Consider the following 17760-nt stretch of genomic DNA (forward strand, 5'->3'; position numbering starts at 1 on the left):
GCAGGAGCAGTTCAAGGTGCGACGGTTTTTGTAGGTCCCCACAGTTGCAGTGATCAAACATGGCATTTTGAATAAAAAGCACACTGAAGCGCACCATAGCCTTGGAAACAAGCATTGGCATAGCCAATAGGTCTCACCTTTGGGACTATATAAGTGTTTAGCCATGCAACACTTGATGTTGTTGCACCAAGGATATTGTGCTGGATAACTAAACACTTATAAGGTCCCAAAGCCGAGACCTATTGTCTATGCCAATGCTTGTTTTTTAGCGTGCCCGGAACGATTTTTAATCCCAATCCAACCCTGCCTCTAAATAGTTTTATCAGTGAAACTGCATGTCAGTGTGAATTTTGTGATCACTTCAATGGAAAATCTGCTGTCTTTAAATGGCAGTGTACTGCTACACTATGCGTTAGTAATATATTTGCAACAATGTGCTCCAAAATGCATCACGGGCTACATATTTTACCTTGCCACTCTCCTGCTGAAGGGGCGAAGCTGCGTAGCTCATTTGTGACAGTTCTTCCTGTGATGCTTGGGTTTTTCACAATCCCTGCGTTCAGTGATTTAACATTGCTGACAGCACCACTACTCTGGGCTTTGTTCCAGTACCCCTGGCAGCGGGCCGCTATGTCTTTCACGTAAGCGAGAGCTTTGAGCCAGGAGCGCAGGTGCAAAGAGCGTTAACAAGTCTGTATGAAGCGCTTCGACGTGTGCCAGTGGGGACGAGTCCGAGCTCGGCGGGCAAACAACTATATACATCACTTGCTGCCTCCTTTGGATTACTTTGCAATATTTGCGTGTTTGTAATGGCACTGTGTTTGGATACGTTAAAGGTGTCACGAACCCCGCACATCAGAATGGTATGAACCAAGCTGGTAGATCGGAACTACGGGATTGGTAAACAAACAAATTACACACTCTGGTGAAACACCCGTAAGTGCCGAAGTGGGATATTGTTCATCTGGTGCAACCGAGCCCCAGCCCTGCCGCTTACTATGGCCCATGATCGGGTGGGCCATCAGGCTGCCCCAAGACTACCTCGAGGAGCAGAGTATGTGTGTGAGGGAGGGGAGGGCAATAGAGCCAAGAGGAGGAGAGAAGGGGATGAAGGAGGGTAAATGTGAGGGAAGAGGGGAGGAGGCGCTCACGAGGTAGTGGTTGTCTGAGAGGGAAGGGGTTTGCACAGGGGATGAAGGAAGGAAGGAAGGAAGGAGGGAGATGTCAGAGGGAGAACGAAGTTATAGATGGGGTAAATCAGGGATAGAAATATAGGAATAAGGACCGTGGGCAAAGAAGCGGGCGATTTAAGCTGATAAAGGGTGAAAAGAAGAGGCTTCCGAAAGCAGAGAAAGACATGGTAGACGAGGGAGTAAAAGAGCACAAGAGAGGCGGGAGGAAACACAGGAGACCAGGAGACAGGAGTCTCAACAGACAATACCAGTGGTAAGAGGAGCACAGATGCGCACGCTCACTGTTTACTGCGCCCTACTTTACTTTAAACAATCCCGGGAGTGGTGTGTGCGTGCGCAGCCTTCACTTTTCAAGCACTGCACTCGTGCTTGTGGCGCGCCGCTGCTTGCTCCCGCAAGGTGGATGCCGCCGCAAGTGCAGTGCTTGAAAAGGAGCAAACCGATGGCTAAGGGCCCTCCTAGAGCAGCGAATGTGCAGTGCCTAGCCTCGACCTAAAAAAGAGGCATGCACATAGACTGAGCAATGACAAAATAAAATGCCTAAAAATCTAAATTATCATTACGTCCCTTTGAAAAAAAATTGTTAGCGGGACTCTGAAAAGATATAGTGGTTAATAAGCAATTGGATTCTGGTAACACAGTAAAAATTACTATACAATAAAATTGTTCAGATAATATCGCATTAAAATCACCCAACGCACAAGTTACTTACCTTCAGTAATGATATATCTGTAAGAAAGATTAGTTAGTTATAGATGTCTTCCCTTAGAAATACCCCTAGGTGTCAGACTGGATCCGGAAAGATTTTTCGTCAGCAGTACCTCTGCACGTCGGAAGGTGGCGTCGGTCGGCTCCACGTTTGTCGTCGTGTTTGCAAGGATGACGTCACGGCAGCTACTTCGACGCCGCCCTCGCGCGCTGACATCAGTTCTGTACACGACTTTCCGCGCCAGATATGCAGAGCCATGCAAGACACTGACCACTGGTGCAAAAAACTAGGGCCCTGAAAGGTTGTCCTTAACCCTAGAAATCAGTTTGCAGAATGGGGAGGAAGGGTGGGGCGGTAAGGAATCTATAACTAACTAATGTTTCTTACAGATATATTGTTACCAAAGGTAAGTGACTTGTGCATCTAAAAGAAACACGTTAGTTATAGATTCCTTACCTTAGAATAGATACCCCAGCAATACCAACACCGGTGGTGGATCTGCGAACCAAGATCACACCAGAAAGTCCTGGGGAACAGAATGACCAAAGAAGCCGTCCCTCCGGATTTGACTGTCCAAGCAGTAGTGTTTGGTAAACGTGTGCAGTGAAGCCCACGTAGCTGCCTGGCAGATGTTAAGAAGGGGGACTCCACGTCCCAAAGCAGTAGTGGCTGCCGTCGCCCTGGTGTAATGGGCATGCAACCCTAATGGAGGTTCCTTTTCGCTAAGGAATAGCAGATTTTAATGCAAAGAACGACCCATCGGAAGATGATTCGTTTTTGCACGGCCCAACCTTTCTTGGCGCCTACATAACCGACAAAGAGCTGGTCATGCACCCGAAATTGTTTTGTGCGATCCTGATAGAACGGAAGTGCACGTTTTGGATCCAGAGGGTGGAGCCTCTCTTCCTCTTTAAAAGGACGCGGAAAGAAGGTGGGCAAAGTGATGGGTTTTCCTTCATGAAAAGAGGTAACCACTTTGGGAAGGAAAGAAGGGCTAGTGCGGAGGACAACCTTGTCCGGATGAACAGCCAGAAAGGACCTGTAGCTCACTCACCCTGCGAGCAGAGGTGAGGGCAACCAGAAAGGCAGTTTTAAGGGTTAAGAGTCTGAGAGGACAGTTATTTAGCGGATCGAAAGGAGCACAGATCAGATAAGTAAGAACCAGGTTGAAGCCCCACTGGGGCATCATGAAAGGAGTTGGAGGAAACAAATGAGTAATTCCCTCAAGAAAGCGATTCACAATAGGGGACTTGAAAAGCGAAGGCTGGTCAGGCAGCTGAAGGAAGGCCGAAATGGCTGAAAGATAGCCTTTGAGAGTGCCCAAAGCAGAGCCCCGCTGGGTCAAAGAAAGAATGAAGACGAAAACTTCTGAAAGGGGGGCAGAAAAGTGATCCACAGCCTTTGCTGCACACCATGCCACAAATTTGTTCCATCTACAGGTGTAAAACATTTAAGTGGAGGGACACCTGGCTACCAAGGTAACATTACAGACTTTGGAAGGAAGGTCGAAAGCTGTCAACTGTCGCCGCTCAATCTCTACGCAAGAAGGTGGAGGCTGGACAGGTCCGGGTGGAGGACCTGCTGCTGCGACAGAAGATCCTCCCGAAGAAGCAGTCTGATCGGAGGATCGATGGCCATGTGTAATAGCTCGGGATACCAGACTCTCCATGCTCAATCCGAGGCCACAAGAATGACTTGAGCCGGGTCACGCTTGATCTTCTTCAGCACTCTGGGTAGAAGTGGTATACTCGGAAAGGAGTATAGAAGATAGCAACTCCACTCACGATGAGAAGTGTCGCCTAGCAAGTGCCGCCTTGGAAATTCCAAGGTGCAGAAGTGCTGACATTGCGTGTTCTCTTCGTTGGTGAATGGATCTAGGCGAATAGATCTAACCAAGGCTCTCTCCACTGCTGAAAGAGACCTTGTACCACCTCCGAGTGAAGACGCCATTCGTGATCCCGCGGCTGAGTTTGTCCGCCCTGGCGCTCAGAAAACCTGCCAGGTGTTGAACCGCCAGGGATGTGGCCTGATGTTCCAGCCATGTCCAAAGGTGTAGAGCCTCTTGACATAGGGTCCACGACCTCACCCGCCCTGTTTGTTGCAGTACAACATGGCGGTGGTGTTGCCCGTGAACACCTGCACCACTCTTTCCCGGACAAGGGAAAGGAATGCTTTTAGTGCAAGACGAATCGCCCAAAGCTCTAGAAGGTGGATATGGAGCACGGACTCCACCGGAGACCGGAGGCCTCTGATCTCCGCCTCTCCATTGTGGCCACCCCACCCCCAACAGTGGTGCATCTTCCACCACTGTGAACTCTGATTGGGGAAGGGAGAGGGATCTGCCGTTGACCCAATCCCAGTTAGTTAGCCACCACTGCAATTGGTGGGCAGTGCACTCCGAGATCTGGACGCAATCGGAAAGATTTCCCTGATGCTGTGCCCACTGGAACTTCAGGTCCCACTGCAGAGCCCACATATGCCACCTGGCATAGTCCACCAGCAGGATGCAGGAGGCCATGAAGCCCAGTAGCTTCAGGGTCATTCTGACTGAAACCAGAGATAGAGGCTGAAAGATCGGAATCATAGCCCGAATATCCCAGACTTGCTGCTCAGGAGGATAAGCCCGAAACTGCGCTGTGTCCCGAACCGCTCCGATGAAAAGGAGCTTCTGAGAGGGAATCAGGTGTGACTTCGGAGCGTTGATAGTGAACCCCAACAAATGCAGGAGGTCCACCGTAGTCTGGAGATGGGAGACAACAGCCTGGGGCGAGCCCGCCTTCAGCAGCCAGTCGTCAAAATAGGGGAAGACTGGAACCCCTGATCTGCACAGATGAGCTGCGACCACCGCCATCACTTTTGTGAACACCCGAGGGGTGCTGGTAAGGCCAAAGGGGAGCACAGTAAACTGAAAATGCTTGTGGACTACTGTGAACCACAGGTAACAACGGTGGGCCGGCAGGACAGGGATGTGAAAGTAAGCGTCCTACAAGTCCAAAGCTACCATCCAGTCTCCAGGGTCGAAAGCAGAAAGAACCTGAGCCAGTGTCAACATCTTGAACTTCTCCTTCCGGAGAAAGCGGTCGACGTCCCGGAGATCCAAGATAGGACGCAGGCCCTTGTTCTTCTTGGGCACCAGAAAGTAGTGGGAATAACAACCACGACCTACTTCTGGGGCAGAACGCGCTCGAGGGCTCCCTTGGCCAAGAGAGCCGATATTTCCTGTTGGAGAATGGCCAGGTGATCCTCCGACATGATAAGGAATTGAGGTGGCTTGGATGGAAGGGTAGTCTCGAAGGGAAGGGAGTAGCGCCTTCGGACTATCTGCAAAACCCACCTGTCTGACGTGATGTTGAGCCAGTGAGGGAGGTGATGGCTAATCCTGCCGCCCACTTGTGATTGATGGGCCTGAAAGGTTGGACTAGGAGGGTTTGGAGGCTGCTGCACAGGGGTTGCTGGTGGACTAGCCCCCGACCCACAGCGGTGGGATCCACATCGCCAGCCGCGCACAGGCTGGACAGCTTGCGCAGGCCTGTGGCTCTGGCGGAACGTGGCGGGCCACCCCTTCCGTAACCACAAAAGGGCGAAAAGCAGACTGCGCGGGGAGGGAGGTGGAGGCCTAAGGCTCTGGCTGTAGCCCTAGAATCCTTAAAGTGCTTGAGCGCTGTATGCCTTGTTACCAAACAGGCGATGGCCATCAAAGGGCATGTCCAAAAGTGTTACTTGGACATCCCCCGAAAAGCCAGTGGACCTCAACCAGGCATTGCGTCTCAATGCCACTGACATGGAAATCGTCCTGCCCAGTGAGTCGACGGTGTCCAGCCCACACCGGATGAACTTGCTGCGTCCCTCCCTTTGGCAACACGAGAGAGACTCCTCCGGGCACTGTAGCAGCACCTGCTCAACCGTGTCTCACACCGAGTGGGAGTAACGGCCCAATAGACCTGGGGTGTTCACTGACCGCAATCCCAAGCTAGAGGAAAAGAACGTCTCCTTCCCAAGGTGGTCAAGCTTCTTGGATTTCTTATCAGGTGGTGCGTTAGGGAATGCGCCCTTGAATGTTGAGGCTTGGACTACCAAGCTCTCAGGGGTAGGATGGGAAGAGAGAAAAATGGGGTCGCCCGGGGCTAAGTGGTGGCGTAGGGCAACATCCTGTCCACAGGAGCCCCTGTGTTGGGCCTGGACCAAGTGACCAAAATGATGTCCGTAAGGGCCTCATTAAATGGCAGCAAGGGCTCCAAGTAGGTCTGGAGATTAGTCCTGGCCGCCACCGCAGGAAGCTCGAGGTTTAGTGCCTCGGCTGCCCTACGCAACACCACTGTGGAAGATGCACCCTCCTCCATGGTCACGGCAGGGGGCGATAACATGCAAAGGTCTGGGGAGGTATCCAGAACACTGGCCTCACCCAACTCCGCTCTACAGTCTGGTTCCTCCAACTGGTCTGCAAGAAGGTCCACAGACCCCTCCCAGTGCTCCACACCCTCTCCAGTGAACCACTCAGGGCTGTAGGAAGCAGGGGTACAAAAGTACCGGTGGGCGCCGGTACAGACATCAGACGATGTTGGTCCGGCTCCGTGTCCTCATCAAGAGGGAGGCCGAGGTTGACACCAGCTGGGGACACAACCGGTGCCAGAGGTGGCGGGGGTGTCGTCACTGGATTTGGCGCCAGAGGAGGTGTCACAACGTCGACTGGCGCAGATCCTTGGGGGGCCCTGCGGCGCCAAAGCCGCCGACATCGAAGGCCTAGAGCCCTCAACCGAGTCCGCAGGCCCGTGGGCACGCCAGCAGAGTCGTGCTGCCAGAAGATATAATATAAGGCTTCGTAAAAGCAGGGGTCGCTCTGTGTCCCGGAAAGGGAGGGAAGACCGGAGTCAACCAAACAGGCTCCGTGGGCGGATACTGGCAACCACCTCCCACGTCCCGCGTTGGCCGACGGACAGGGAGAACGCGAAGAGCGACGAGGCTTCTTTGCCTTATTCTTGTGCTTCGACCTATCCGAAACAAAGACTTCGATGAAGAGTGGTGGTGTTGGCTCCGCGACCTGCCTCTCGACCAGGATCTTGAACGGCACGGAGCGGACTGCCAGGACTCGAGAGGCTTTCGGGACTGCTATCTCAAAGACTTCAGATTCATGGCCCAGCAGTCGGAGCACCACTGAGTCGTGGTCGCGCTCCAGGCACCAAAAGGTACACAAGGTGCGGGTCCGTGACTGACATCAATTTGCGACAGGAGTCGCAAGCCTTGAAGCCGGTCCGACGTGACATCCCTCCGTGCATCAGGAGCCGATCGACTCAAAAAAAGTGTCAACAAAAGTCACAAAAAATAGAGTCAATAAGTGACTCAAGGTACAGCTGTCTCCGGATCTGTGCTGGCTGGCGCGGAAAGAAAGAATTGATGTCAGCGCGCGAGGGCGGCGTCTAAGTAGATACCGCAACATCATTCCGGCAACCATGACGCCAACGACGAACGTGGAGTTGACCGACACTACCTATTGATGCACAGAGGTACAGCTGAGGAAAAAAATTCTTCTCATCCAGTCTTACGTTTGGTAATTCTAAGGTGAGGAACCCATAACTAATTGTCTTTAAGATAGACCTCTCAATGTCCGCGATAGTGGTCCAGTGTCAGTATTGATATCACTTTGCTCTTGTGTCAGTGTACCAGTGTCATTATCCCTATCTGCATTACCATTTACGTATCTAACTGTACGTATTAGTGCCCCATTGTCTGGTTTTCCATTAATGTTTCGCTGTGTCAGTATTCATGTAGTGCGCTAGTGCCTTAGACTCGGTGTCAGCACCTCAATATTCATGCTCTTGCTGTGTGCCACTTCCTTGTAAGTCAGTCGCCATGTATTGTAGCATCCCTCTCAGTGTCCAAGTGCTGCTGTCCTTCAATTAGTGTCTCAGCATTAGCGTTTGCAGTCTTCTCAGTGTTCCTGTACCAGTGTGCCGATGTCAGTGCTAGTGCATACATGTTGCTGTCTCTATGTATGTTTCCGCCAAGTTGTTTCCGCTCTGATAGCTGTTTTTTTCCCTATAGGACAGCTAATATTTTACAGTGAAAATAACTTTTGAGAGCTAGTTACTCTAGGTCAGGGCCACTAGAATTATGCAGCATCGGAGGACCAAACCATGCGGCATGGTTGACTAAATTATGCACCAAGAAAAGGCAAATAATGCAGCAAACTGTGCTACATTTTGTGATAGGTGTTACTTTGTTATGTTTCACATGCTAACACTGTCTGGGCAAAGCTTTCACCTTCCTAGTACCTGTTTAAGACTCAAATCTAGCAATAAGCAAGAGCAAGGTAACCTTTGTGACGCATCTTCCACTTCACAGCAGTGTTGCATCTTCTGCCAACCCACTCCGCTGAGTGCTTTTTTCCAACAAATGGGGGAGTGCGTTGGAGGAAGAGGCAGCACTGAGGGACAGTAGGATGTGGGTGAGGAAGAGGACAGGCGAGAGAGGACGAGGAGATCATGGCTATAAATATATATATTTTTTAAAGAGCTGCTATGACCAGCCGTAGTTCACATTTGAGACAAAAAAGGCCCTCCCCCTTGCTAGAGCCCTGAAGCTGGATTGGAATTTTAGAGGTAGCGAACACACAATCACCAAAGATAGTTATAGGGAAACAGCCTATACAAGGCATGCACGCAACCAATAGGACATAACACACAAAAAAAATGTATCCTGTCAAGATTTGCTTGCAGCCAAAGTAAACTTTTGATTTTCAGAGTTAGTGTCTTCTAACAGACCCTGGAGTGAAGGAGTGTTAGGCAAAACCATCAGATAGGGAATAGGTTGTGGAAGTGGCTAAATATAAGATGCAAGTTCAGGTACCGCTGGAAGGGGAATAATACATTTTAAGAATTACTGTCATCATTCCCTTTATGCAACTCCATTAAGTATTGAAGACAAGACTGCAACAACAGCAATAGACTGGTCTTGCGGTGCAGTAGTCCCTTTTAAGTATCGATTGGGCTAAAGAAGTTTCAACAGCAGGTGATCTGCTACCTAATTTAATAATGGCTAAAACTGGGATTTTATTATCTCTAAAATCAAATCATTTTAAAGAGCTCAGGTCCCTCAGATGGTTTCCCATGTCTATTTTGACTTTTAGCTTCCTCGCCATGTTGCTGTCTTATTTACGTCTACAAACTGAATGTTTGCACTTAAATCCACCAAAAAGTAAAGTAAATCCAGGAGCAATATCCAAAATATATATCACATTTTAAGAGGAAAGAAATGGTTGCAGATGTAGAAAAGTCTAACTTCTGTGGATTAGCAAAACGCGGTAGAAGGAGTCTTGCAAAGTTGGCAGCAACAAGTTTGCTAAATTCACAAGTACACTGCACAATAGTAGTGTGGCGAGAGAGAAAGAAGAGAACGGGCTAATGCTTGGGCTCACTTACTGGCTATAGATACAGAAAAGGAACCAGGAGCACCAGCAGTTATAGTTTCCAGGGGTCATGATGGGACTCCTGAACCTTACTGCATGTGAGAGAGGCCATCCAGCTTTATAGATTTGCCTTTGTGGGTGTTTGTCTCAGATCACTAAGGAATACAGAATTAAGGCTCTGAAGATGAAGCTTGCAATGAATGGGGTTATAAAATGAAGAGGGAGAATGTAACAAAGTCTCCTCACCTGGGCACGCCTATGCTACCACACATGCAATCACTTCATTTAGATCGCATATTATGAAATGTCTTGTTTGCATTGTAACAGTGATCATTATTACTTACAGTTGTTCTGCTTGAGTTGTGTACAAGCAACCACATCATGCTACGGAGGAGCAAGATCCTGAACCATACACTTATTTTGTGCACACTCAGTGGGCAACATCAATGCTGGCCACGCAAATGTGAAAAGATGGGAAGCAACGGACGGTTTCTATTGCACAGTGGTCTGCAGCATCAATTAGGACACGCTCCTCTTTGGGATTATAGGTGATGTGGAAAGAAGTACTGAATGGTACCCATTGCCTGCTTTGCTACTTGAAAAGAGCTAGTGTCTACCCATCATCTTTTTCACTCTGATTACTTTTCTTATTTTATTCACAATTTCCATCCACAGACCTATGTCCTACTGTTATTTGTGCTCTTGTAACGGGGTTGAAGCATTTAATGAGAGAATAAAATAATAACATAATAAAAAAATAATCAACACTTATTTTTTAATGCAAAAACACCCCGTAGACCGTGATTGCCAATGTTCGACAATAGGTATTTTGTGGGTAAAGACACGCCATGGGTGAAAAGAAGGTTGAGTAAGGCGAACACTAACACTATATGGAATGCGCGGTCCAGAGAGATTTGAAATTCAGTTTCATAATTAGTAAAAAGCCTTTCCTTTAAAGTGATTGGAAACACTAAGTTGGGTGACTAGAAAAATTATTTTGAAAGCTTAAGAAATAACAACATTTCATAAATTGAATATATAACGTACAAGTACACAACTATTTGCAATGAAAAGGAGCACTGCTGAGCAATATAAAGACAAATAATAAAAACAGTTTGCCAAAACAAAAAATGTGCAACCTTCTGATAGCACTAACAACTTTTAAAAATGATCTTGACAACAGCTACGCTATCAAGCCAGACCATAAACAGGAGACTGGAGTAACGGAAAGCACTACAATCAAGTTGGGAAGCATAAATTAAAGCAATAGAAATAGAACATACAAGAAAGTTTGTAATAAACAAATATATGCATAGGACCTAAAAAAAAGAGGTACATAGGAGAAGTTTATTATTAACAAGTAAATGGCAATTTGATTGGAAGCAAGTTGTTATCACATTCAAATTACTTCAATTTTCAAGTCTTGCTGTTTTGCTGAACAAATCTGTAGGCCCTTTCTAGCTTGTGAAGGCAATTTTAGGACTGGGTTGAGAGCAAATATGCACTAAAGGATTCTGAAGATAGTGGGGGTGGGGCAGGTGACAAAGAGGTGCAGGACGCCTGGAGCTGGAAAGTGGATCACTTGAGTGTCACCTGAATGGTTTAATGACACAGAAAAGGATACTGATTTCGATGTGCAGTCACATTTTGCTGACTTCTTTAGTCAATGGTAGGTGAGAGTGTATAGCAGATGAATTTGGATGAGTCTGTGGGGGGTGTTCTTTCCCGCTGCTTTGATAGGTGTAGCCGTTTCCTTGCGTGTTCCTGAATTGGTGCTTACCAAAACTAACTTTGCAAGTGCTAAAGTATTTTTTGCATGTGGTGTGACTAGTTCTCAGTATCATTCTGTTTGTAGTTTGCTTCAGGCTTGTGCTATAGTTTCTAATGTATGCATTGTGTCACAGTTTCCCCCTTCCACATTCCATGGTTGTCCTCACTTAGGAAAATAATTACCTAAAATATGCTACCAACGGTTTGCCAGCACCAGCTTTTTTCCCACCAGTGCTCCTAATGTCAATTACCTCCAGTATGCCAGGAGCAATATTTTACCATGGAAGCTCATTGTCTAAAAACTACCTTTAGTATGCCAATGCCAGCATGTTGTCACAGAAGTTACCTGATAAGTAAATTATTGCCTCCAGTATATCAGAGACCGTATTTGTCACAGGAGCCTCTAAAAGCCAAGAATTACCTTCAGTGTACCAGGGCCAATGGCAGACTCACAAGCATAATACCACATTCTCATGACCCTCACTTACATTCGCTCACACACTCATTCATTCTCACTTTTGCATTCATACACAATCACTCAATCATTCTCGCCAATTCACACTCCATCTTATTCATTCTTTTTGTGACTCACTCATGGTTAATCACTTGCACTCAGACTTACTTAACCTCCTACAATCTCACTCTTACATACTCTCACTCGTATTCAGTCAAATTCAATCTTACTCACTTCTACTTTCTCACTCACTCTCACTTCTACTTCCTCATTCTAACTTATTTTGACTCAATGTGACTCAGTTACTTTCACTCAATTGCTACTCACTAATACTCCCTGACATTCATTTTTATTCATTCTCAATCACCCAATCTCGCTCACTTGCAGTCACTCTTACTTACTCATATTAACTTACTGATATCCAATCTCACTCACTATCTTCCTACATACTCCGATACACATGGTCACACATATGCACACTGTTACTCTCACAAATACACTCTGACCAACAAGAACACACATAATGTACATTTACAAGCATTTTTACTTACCTCAACTGCCAGTGCAGGTCTTGATTTAGATAAGTAAAAAATAGGGACATAGGCGAACTGTCAAGGTGAAGTCAAGAGTCGCACACAGTAAGCCCTTACCTCCTGCACTGTATCCTAACCCACTCATCTTCTACTCTAATCCCCTAGTTTGCTCTCTCCTTCCTGCCCAACTACTCTGTACCACCCATTACATATTATTAAATACCGCTACACTTATTCTGAGTTGCCTGTTTACTGTGTAATTTAGACCTGTACCTGTTTGTTTTCCTGTAAAGGGCACTTACACCTCTACAGTTGAATGGCGCTATAGCAGAATTTAATATAAATACAACAATTTTGCACAACATCCGGTTGACAAGCACACAATTATTCCTATACTCTATTGATTATCTAGATTTATTGTAAATTTACAGTTTGAAGAATATTTCGGCAAATATGGAAATCCTTACCACAGCGAGGCTCCTGTGGTGACCCTTTCATAAACAGCATGCAAGGAGCAGCATTAATGAGTTTCTGTAATCGAACATTGAGGTCCTCTTTCTTGCTAACTGAAGACCCGGCTGGAATGGAAGCACTGGATGCATGGCGCTGAACCTTTTTGGTCAGTTCTGGGGCATGGGCACCATCTAATCGATCAACCTTTTGAGAATTCTTAAAAGAACATTACAAAATTATTCAGAAGCAGAGTTCAGTGCAAAAGTTAGAGGCAATCAATTTAAGACACATTATTCCAGTTGTGCGTTTTAAAAGGGGCTACAGCCATCAAATTAATATCATAAGAGACTCAGCTAGGGTGTAAAAACTCGTTTGACAACCCAGTTCACTAGAAACTTTCCCTGCTTGATGGTATCTGAGTGCAATAACCATGGTTTCGCTTTGTGCAGTAAAAGTAAGCAAGAGATCTTGACATAAAGGTATTACTTTAATCATATGACAATAGCGCTTCCCAAATGACACCCAGTCAGGCAAAATGAAAAGCTCATATTTGAAAATAAGAACTCCCTACCATATGGTGGTTCAGGAATGAGGTTTAGTCTTGATATTGCGTGTAAACAAAAACCTATTACAACTTGGATGCACTCACTCACTCGGTGTAGTGTAGTGTCTAATTCGTGAAACAGTCCTGAGCCAAATGAGAAATGAATCCTTTGAAAAGATTCAAGTCTGACTTGTCACCGCATGCACATGTAAAACATAGCAATTGTGAATAACAATAGAGTATGCATGTCTTAAAAGATCTACACAAAGGTTCAGCATAGCATGCCAACGGAAAGCCCAGCGCTTCTAGATGCGGATGCATTGTGTGCACTGCTCAGCTCCTCATAGGCCACTGGAAAATGTAAAGTGGTCACACGCAGACCGCTGCAAAAAATATGTCACCAAAACAAGTAATGTTGAGGGGCAGAGACAAACATGTTGTGACCAGTTAAAAGTATCGCTCCAATACTGCAGTAATGTCACTAGCTCAGAAGACCTTTGGCTCGTTCGTCAAAGGTGTTATTTTATTTATTCATTTAGAAAGTATGGTAAGACATTTCTAACAGAGTGAGGTTTGAGAAAATATGCTATTTTGCAAAATAGAGACAGCAAGAAATACAAGTAGAGAAGTGACATGGGACTGTAAAATGAAGGGCCCTGGAGAGCCATTTGATTTGTTTTTAGGTCTCGCCTGATCCAGCGCAGACGCTGGTCTGGGAGAGACATTTAGTGTACGGGGTTTGAAAGTGCTGCCACACGGCCTAGCACTTGCGTTCACGCAAGCGTGCACGCGCGCAGCCGGCAGCTTTCAGCGCCCGAGGCGCCATCTGGAGCTTTCACTTTTTCCGCCCGCATCGTGCGGCCAATGCTGGTTTTCCAAGCTTTGGCCGCGCGCACACAACTCCCGCTTCTCCCACTCCCCCACCACATATGGCGTCTCGCGTGCGCGTCCAATGCTTGTTTCCTTAGTGACAAAGTCCATCAACAATTGGTTGTTTCTCACAAGGAAGCCCCGACAGATCAAAGCGTTTCACTTAAAGGTGGTTGCAAAATTAGTCTAGGAGGCGGAACGCTGCTATAATTATAGTGCAGGTGTCTGCTAGCAGCCTCTTTAATAGAACTTACTGACCGCCCAACGAGCCGTGACTTTCACATGAGGGCATATCGTCCAGCTGGCGTTACACTGGCCGGTACCAGTACGCAGCTATGCTATCGCCAGCAGACGTCCACAGCGCCTGCGAAAGAGCTTCAGCTGCTGGCCGACCTCCTATGTGGCAGCCACAGTGTCTTCTAGTAAAAGTCTCCTCCATCTCCTCAACGTCAAAAGTATGTTGTAATAAAGTAAACCGGAAGTGAGGTTGGAGCAAACAAGATTAATTCTCTCCATTACGGAGGTTGGCACTCGTGTGAGGCACCGACGCTCAGCTTAGAATCCTACAGCACCAAACATTTGGAGTCGATGAGAGGCGGATGCAACCATTTTAAGCACAAATATGGGGGGACAACAAGGAAATAATAATAATTTACAATACATTACAACAATAAACTTATGCATGAATATAGCAGGCGTGTTTTTTTTCTGTGTTCTTTTCTCTTTCCCCACCAGTCACCCGTGGTTTTGAAGTCTAAACCATTATGCTTTTGGCTTCAACATTGTCACCTAATGAGTAATCATTGAAAGGTCTGCATGTTGAAAAAGATGAAGATGCTGTCACATTGAAGTGATCCACATGTGCTTACAATATAAACAGGAAGTCGACGGTTTAGCTCCCCTTTACATTCCATGGATGCTTTAAAATGACAGTAACCCATGCAATGCCACAGCAGCCTTCAGAAGACCCTATATTTTATGAGAGCCTGCTTTTACTGTTAGAGTAAAAGCAGAGCCAATGGGGCTGTCTGAACTTCAAAGCGCAAGCTGTGTCTTCAGGGCACACTTTTAGTTGAACCAATAGGCCTAATTACCAGACAGCATTAACTCGAACACAAATGTTATTGCTAGGGTCACAGCAGCACATGTGCCAGTCAATTAACACACAGAATGCGCTTGTGTTTGTATTTAGAGCCAGAACTCAATCGACAAAGAACAGACTGCTATTTGCCAAATTGTTGCACGTGTGGACATTATACCACTACACAAATAACAACAAGCATTGGCATAGCCAATAGGTCTTGCTTTTGGGACCTTATAAGTATTTAGTTAGGCAGCACAATATCTTGGTACAACAACATCAACCGTTTCATGGCTAAACACTTATAAGGTCCCAAAGGCGAGACCAATTGGCTATGCCAATGCTTGTTCATTAAAGTCGCAGGAAATGGCATTTCCGGTAGCTCCTGAACTCCCAAATTGACGTTCGTTCTCGAACATTGGGGGCCTAGGGGGTTACAGATCGGAATTTGCAGACTGCACCCGGTGATATGGGCATGGCAAGCAGGTGCTGTTTGATGTATCGTAAATTTCTACTATGTATATTGCAGGTGAGGCTGTTAGCAAGGCAGTTCATGAAAGCAGCATGGACCGCCTTGAGTGCAATTTTTAGCTGACAGCCTCCCAGTTTCACTTAGAAGTGGAGTGCTGGGGGTGTGATAGAGCAAGTTGAATAAGGCTCTGGTGGCAGAGTTGAGACTTTTTGTACTCTAGTAGGGTGGAATAGGAAACGGATGTAAATACTACATTGGTTAATATTGGAAGTAATAAACAATTCACTAATGGGGATTTTCTAGCGGAGAAGAAAGAGTTAGTTGCCTGTAACTTTGTTACAGGGTTCAAAGATGTGAATCTGAGAAATTGCTATTTCTTAGATTCACATGCTTGAATCCATCTCTGGTGTATAAGTGGGAACCTTCGATAATTAAAGTTAGAAACACAATTGCCGTTACAATCAATAACACTGAAGAAGGTCACGGACTACACACCACGAGCCCACCTCTATTTGACCAGAATTTCAGGCACTCAGAGCAGAGCAACTTCAGCCCCTCCCATGAAAGATGCTTCCAACTGCCAGATGTTGTCACTTAGGACAGAGTAGAGAACAAACGGAAAAGCATCATGAAAACTATGGCGGCAGCAAACCTGTGTATTATTGTTGGTTTGGGCACGCTACCCTTGTTTTAGAATCCTATGACAGGTGAAGGATTCCAGGAGAGGAAAAGGAGCGGCGGTGATTGTTGTTGATGGCTCAACTGAGCTGCCAACTGGGGTCCATAAATACATGAGTAACCACAACTTATCCAGGGTTGCATTTTCTGAACAAGTGGTGACGAGTGGTCCCGGCCTACACCAGAAAAGTGCTGCACGCATCTAAAGAGTGTGGCCCCCGCATCGTGGGGCCTCTACACGCACAAGCGTCTTGTTGTTGGTGAGTGGATTCACCAGTTGCAGGACCTCACGTGGCACGCTTCGTCGATCGTGTTGCATTTCTCTCTCATTCTTTAACCCTTTGTGCTGCAGGAGGGCACATGGAAATCCATTCTGTCATCAAATGACGAGCAGAGTTTGGAGACTTTAAAAAAAGTCATGCACAAACTAACTCCACCTGCCCATACCTCTCCCCTTACACTCTAAAACATTAATGCTTGGCAGAAACGGTTCACTTCCTAATATGCCAACATAGAAGACATAGGAAATACCTCAGACATCTGTGCCTTGAGCAAGACTTTAATTCATAGGAGATCTATGTCTAGCATAAGCAGTTGCTTTTTGTAATAAACATTGTCTATGTTATTTTCTATTTTTAGTATGAAACCCTTGCAGCTATGCTACGAGACCAGGGTTGTGTCGGTCAATCACCAGCACAGATGTACAGAGTGAAATTAAAGGAGTTTCAATAACAGATTTGGGGCTCAGGCCCCAAAAGAACACATTTCCAGCTCGGTATAGAGTAAACAAAACAGCGATGGATGGAATGCTTGAATTAATTTCAAGTATTTTAAGGAAACAATGGTCCCATTCAATTAGAGTAAGAATAAATATCACATTTACTAAAATAAGAAATTGGAGTTCAAACGAGTCATCAATGCAGAAGATGAAGACATTTTTAGTATTGATTAGGAACAAGTAATAAACAATTCAATGAGTGAGCTAGCCGTGAGGAGGTAAGAGAGAAATCAGCAGATTTCCTTAATCCAGGCTGGTGACTTAAAAAGTGACTTTTTTAGTGAGCAGTTGCAGTTACGAAAAAGTCAGATCAACATCTCATACTCAATCAACAAATATACAATAAGGTATGGAGTTTAGAGACGTAAGTCGACGACGTTTCGATCCCCATGAAAATAGTGGGATCTCTTCAGGACAAGGCGATGGTAAGGATGCCTGGGAAGTTAGGGTGATGGCAAAAACAGAACGGGGGCCGAAAGGGCTCAGGTGCGACGACGCGCACACAATGCGGTAAGGTGGTGAGGATCCGCAGTCCACGGCGTAAGGGCAAGATCGTGAGTTCAAGTCTGCACAACAGGGTCCTCGCCGGGATCAGCGTACAAGTAGGGAGAGAGGCCTCGGGATCGTAGGACGAGCCTTCAATGAGGTCGGGTCAGGAGCTGCAGAGAGTGAAGCCGGTCACATGATGCAGGCTCGCGAGCTTACGTCTGTAAACTTCATACTTTATTGTATATTTGTTGATTGAGTATGAGATGTTGATCTGACTTTTTCGTATCTGCAACTGCTCACTAGAAAAGTCACTTTTTAAGTCACTAGCCTGGGT

The 17760-nt window shown here is 46.4% G+C and overlaps 1 protein-coding gene across 1 annotated transcript in view; it reads right to left on the minus strand.

The window, feature by feature from the left end:
• Positions 1 to 17760, minus strand: part of GLRX3 (glutaredoxin 3) — a 151336-nt gene that overhangs the window by 59440 nt on the left and 74136 nt on the right. The window contains exon 4 of the mRNA XM_085606207.1: positions 12529 to 12730. Coding sequence (XP_085462333.1) covers positions 12529 to 12730 — 202 coding nt within the window. The remainder of the gene's footprint in view (positions 1 to 12528; positions 12731 to 17760) is intronic.

Source organism: Triturus cristatus, chromosome 1_2, assembly GCF_964204655.1.
Source record: "Triturus cristatus chromosome 1_2, aTriCri1.1, whole genome shotgun sequence".
Lineage (NCBI taxonomy): Eukaryota > Metazoa > Chordata > Amphibia > Caudata > Salamandridae > Triturus > Triturus cristatus.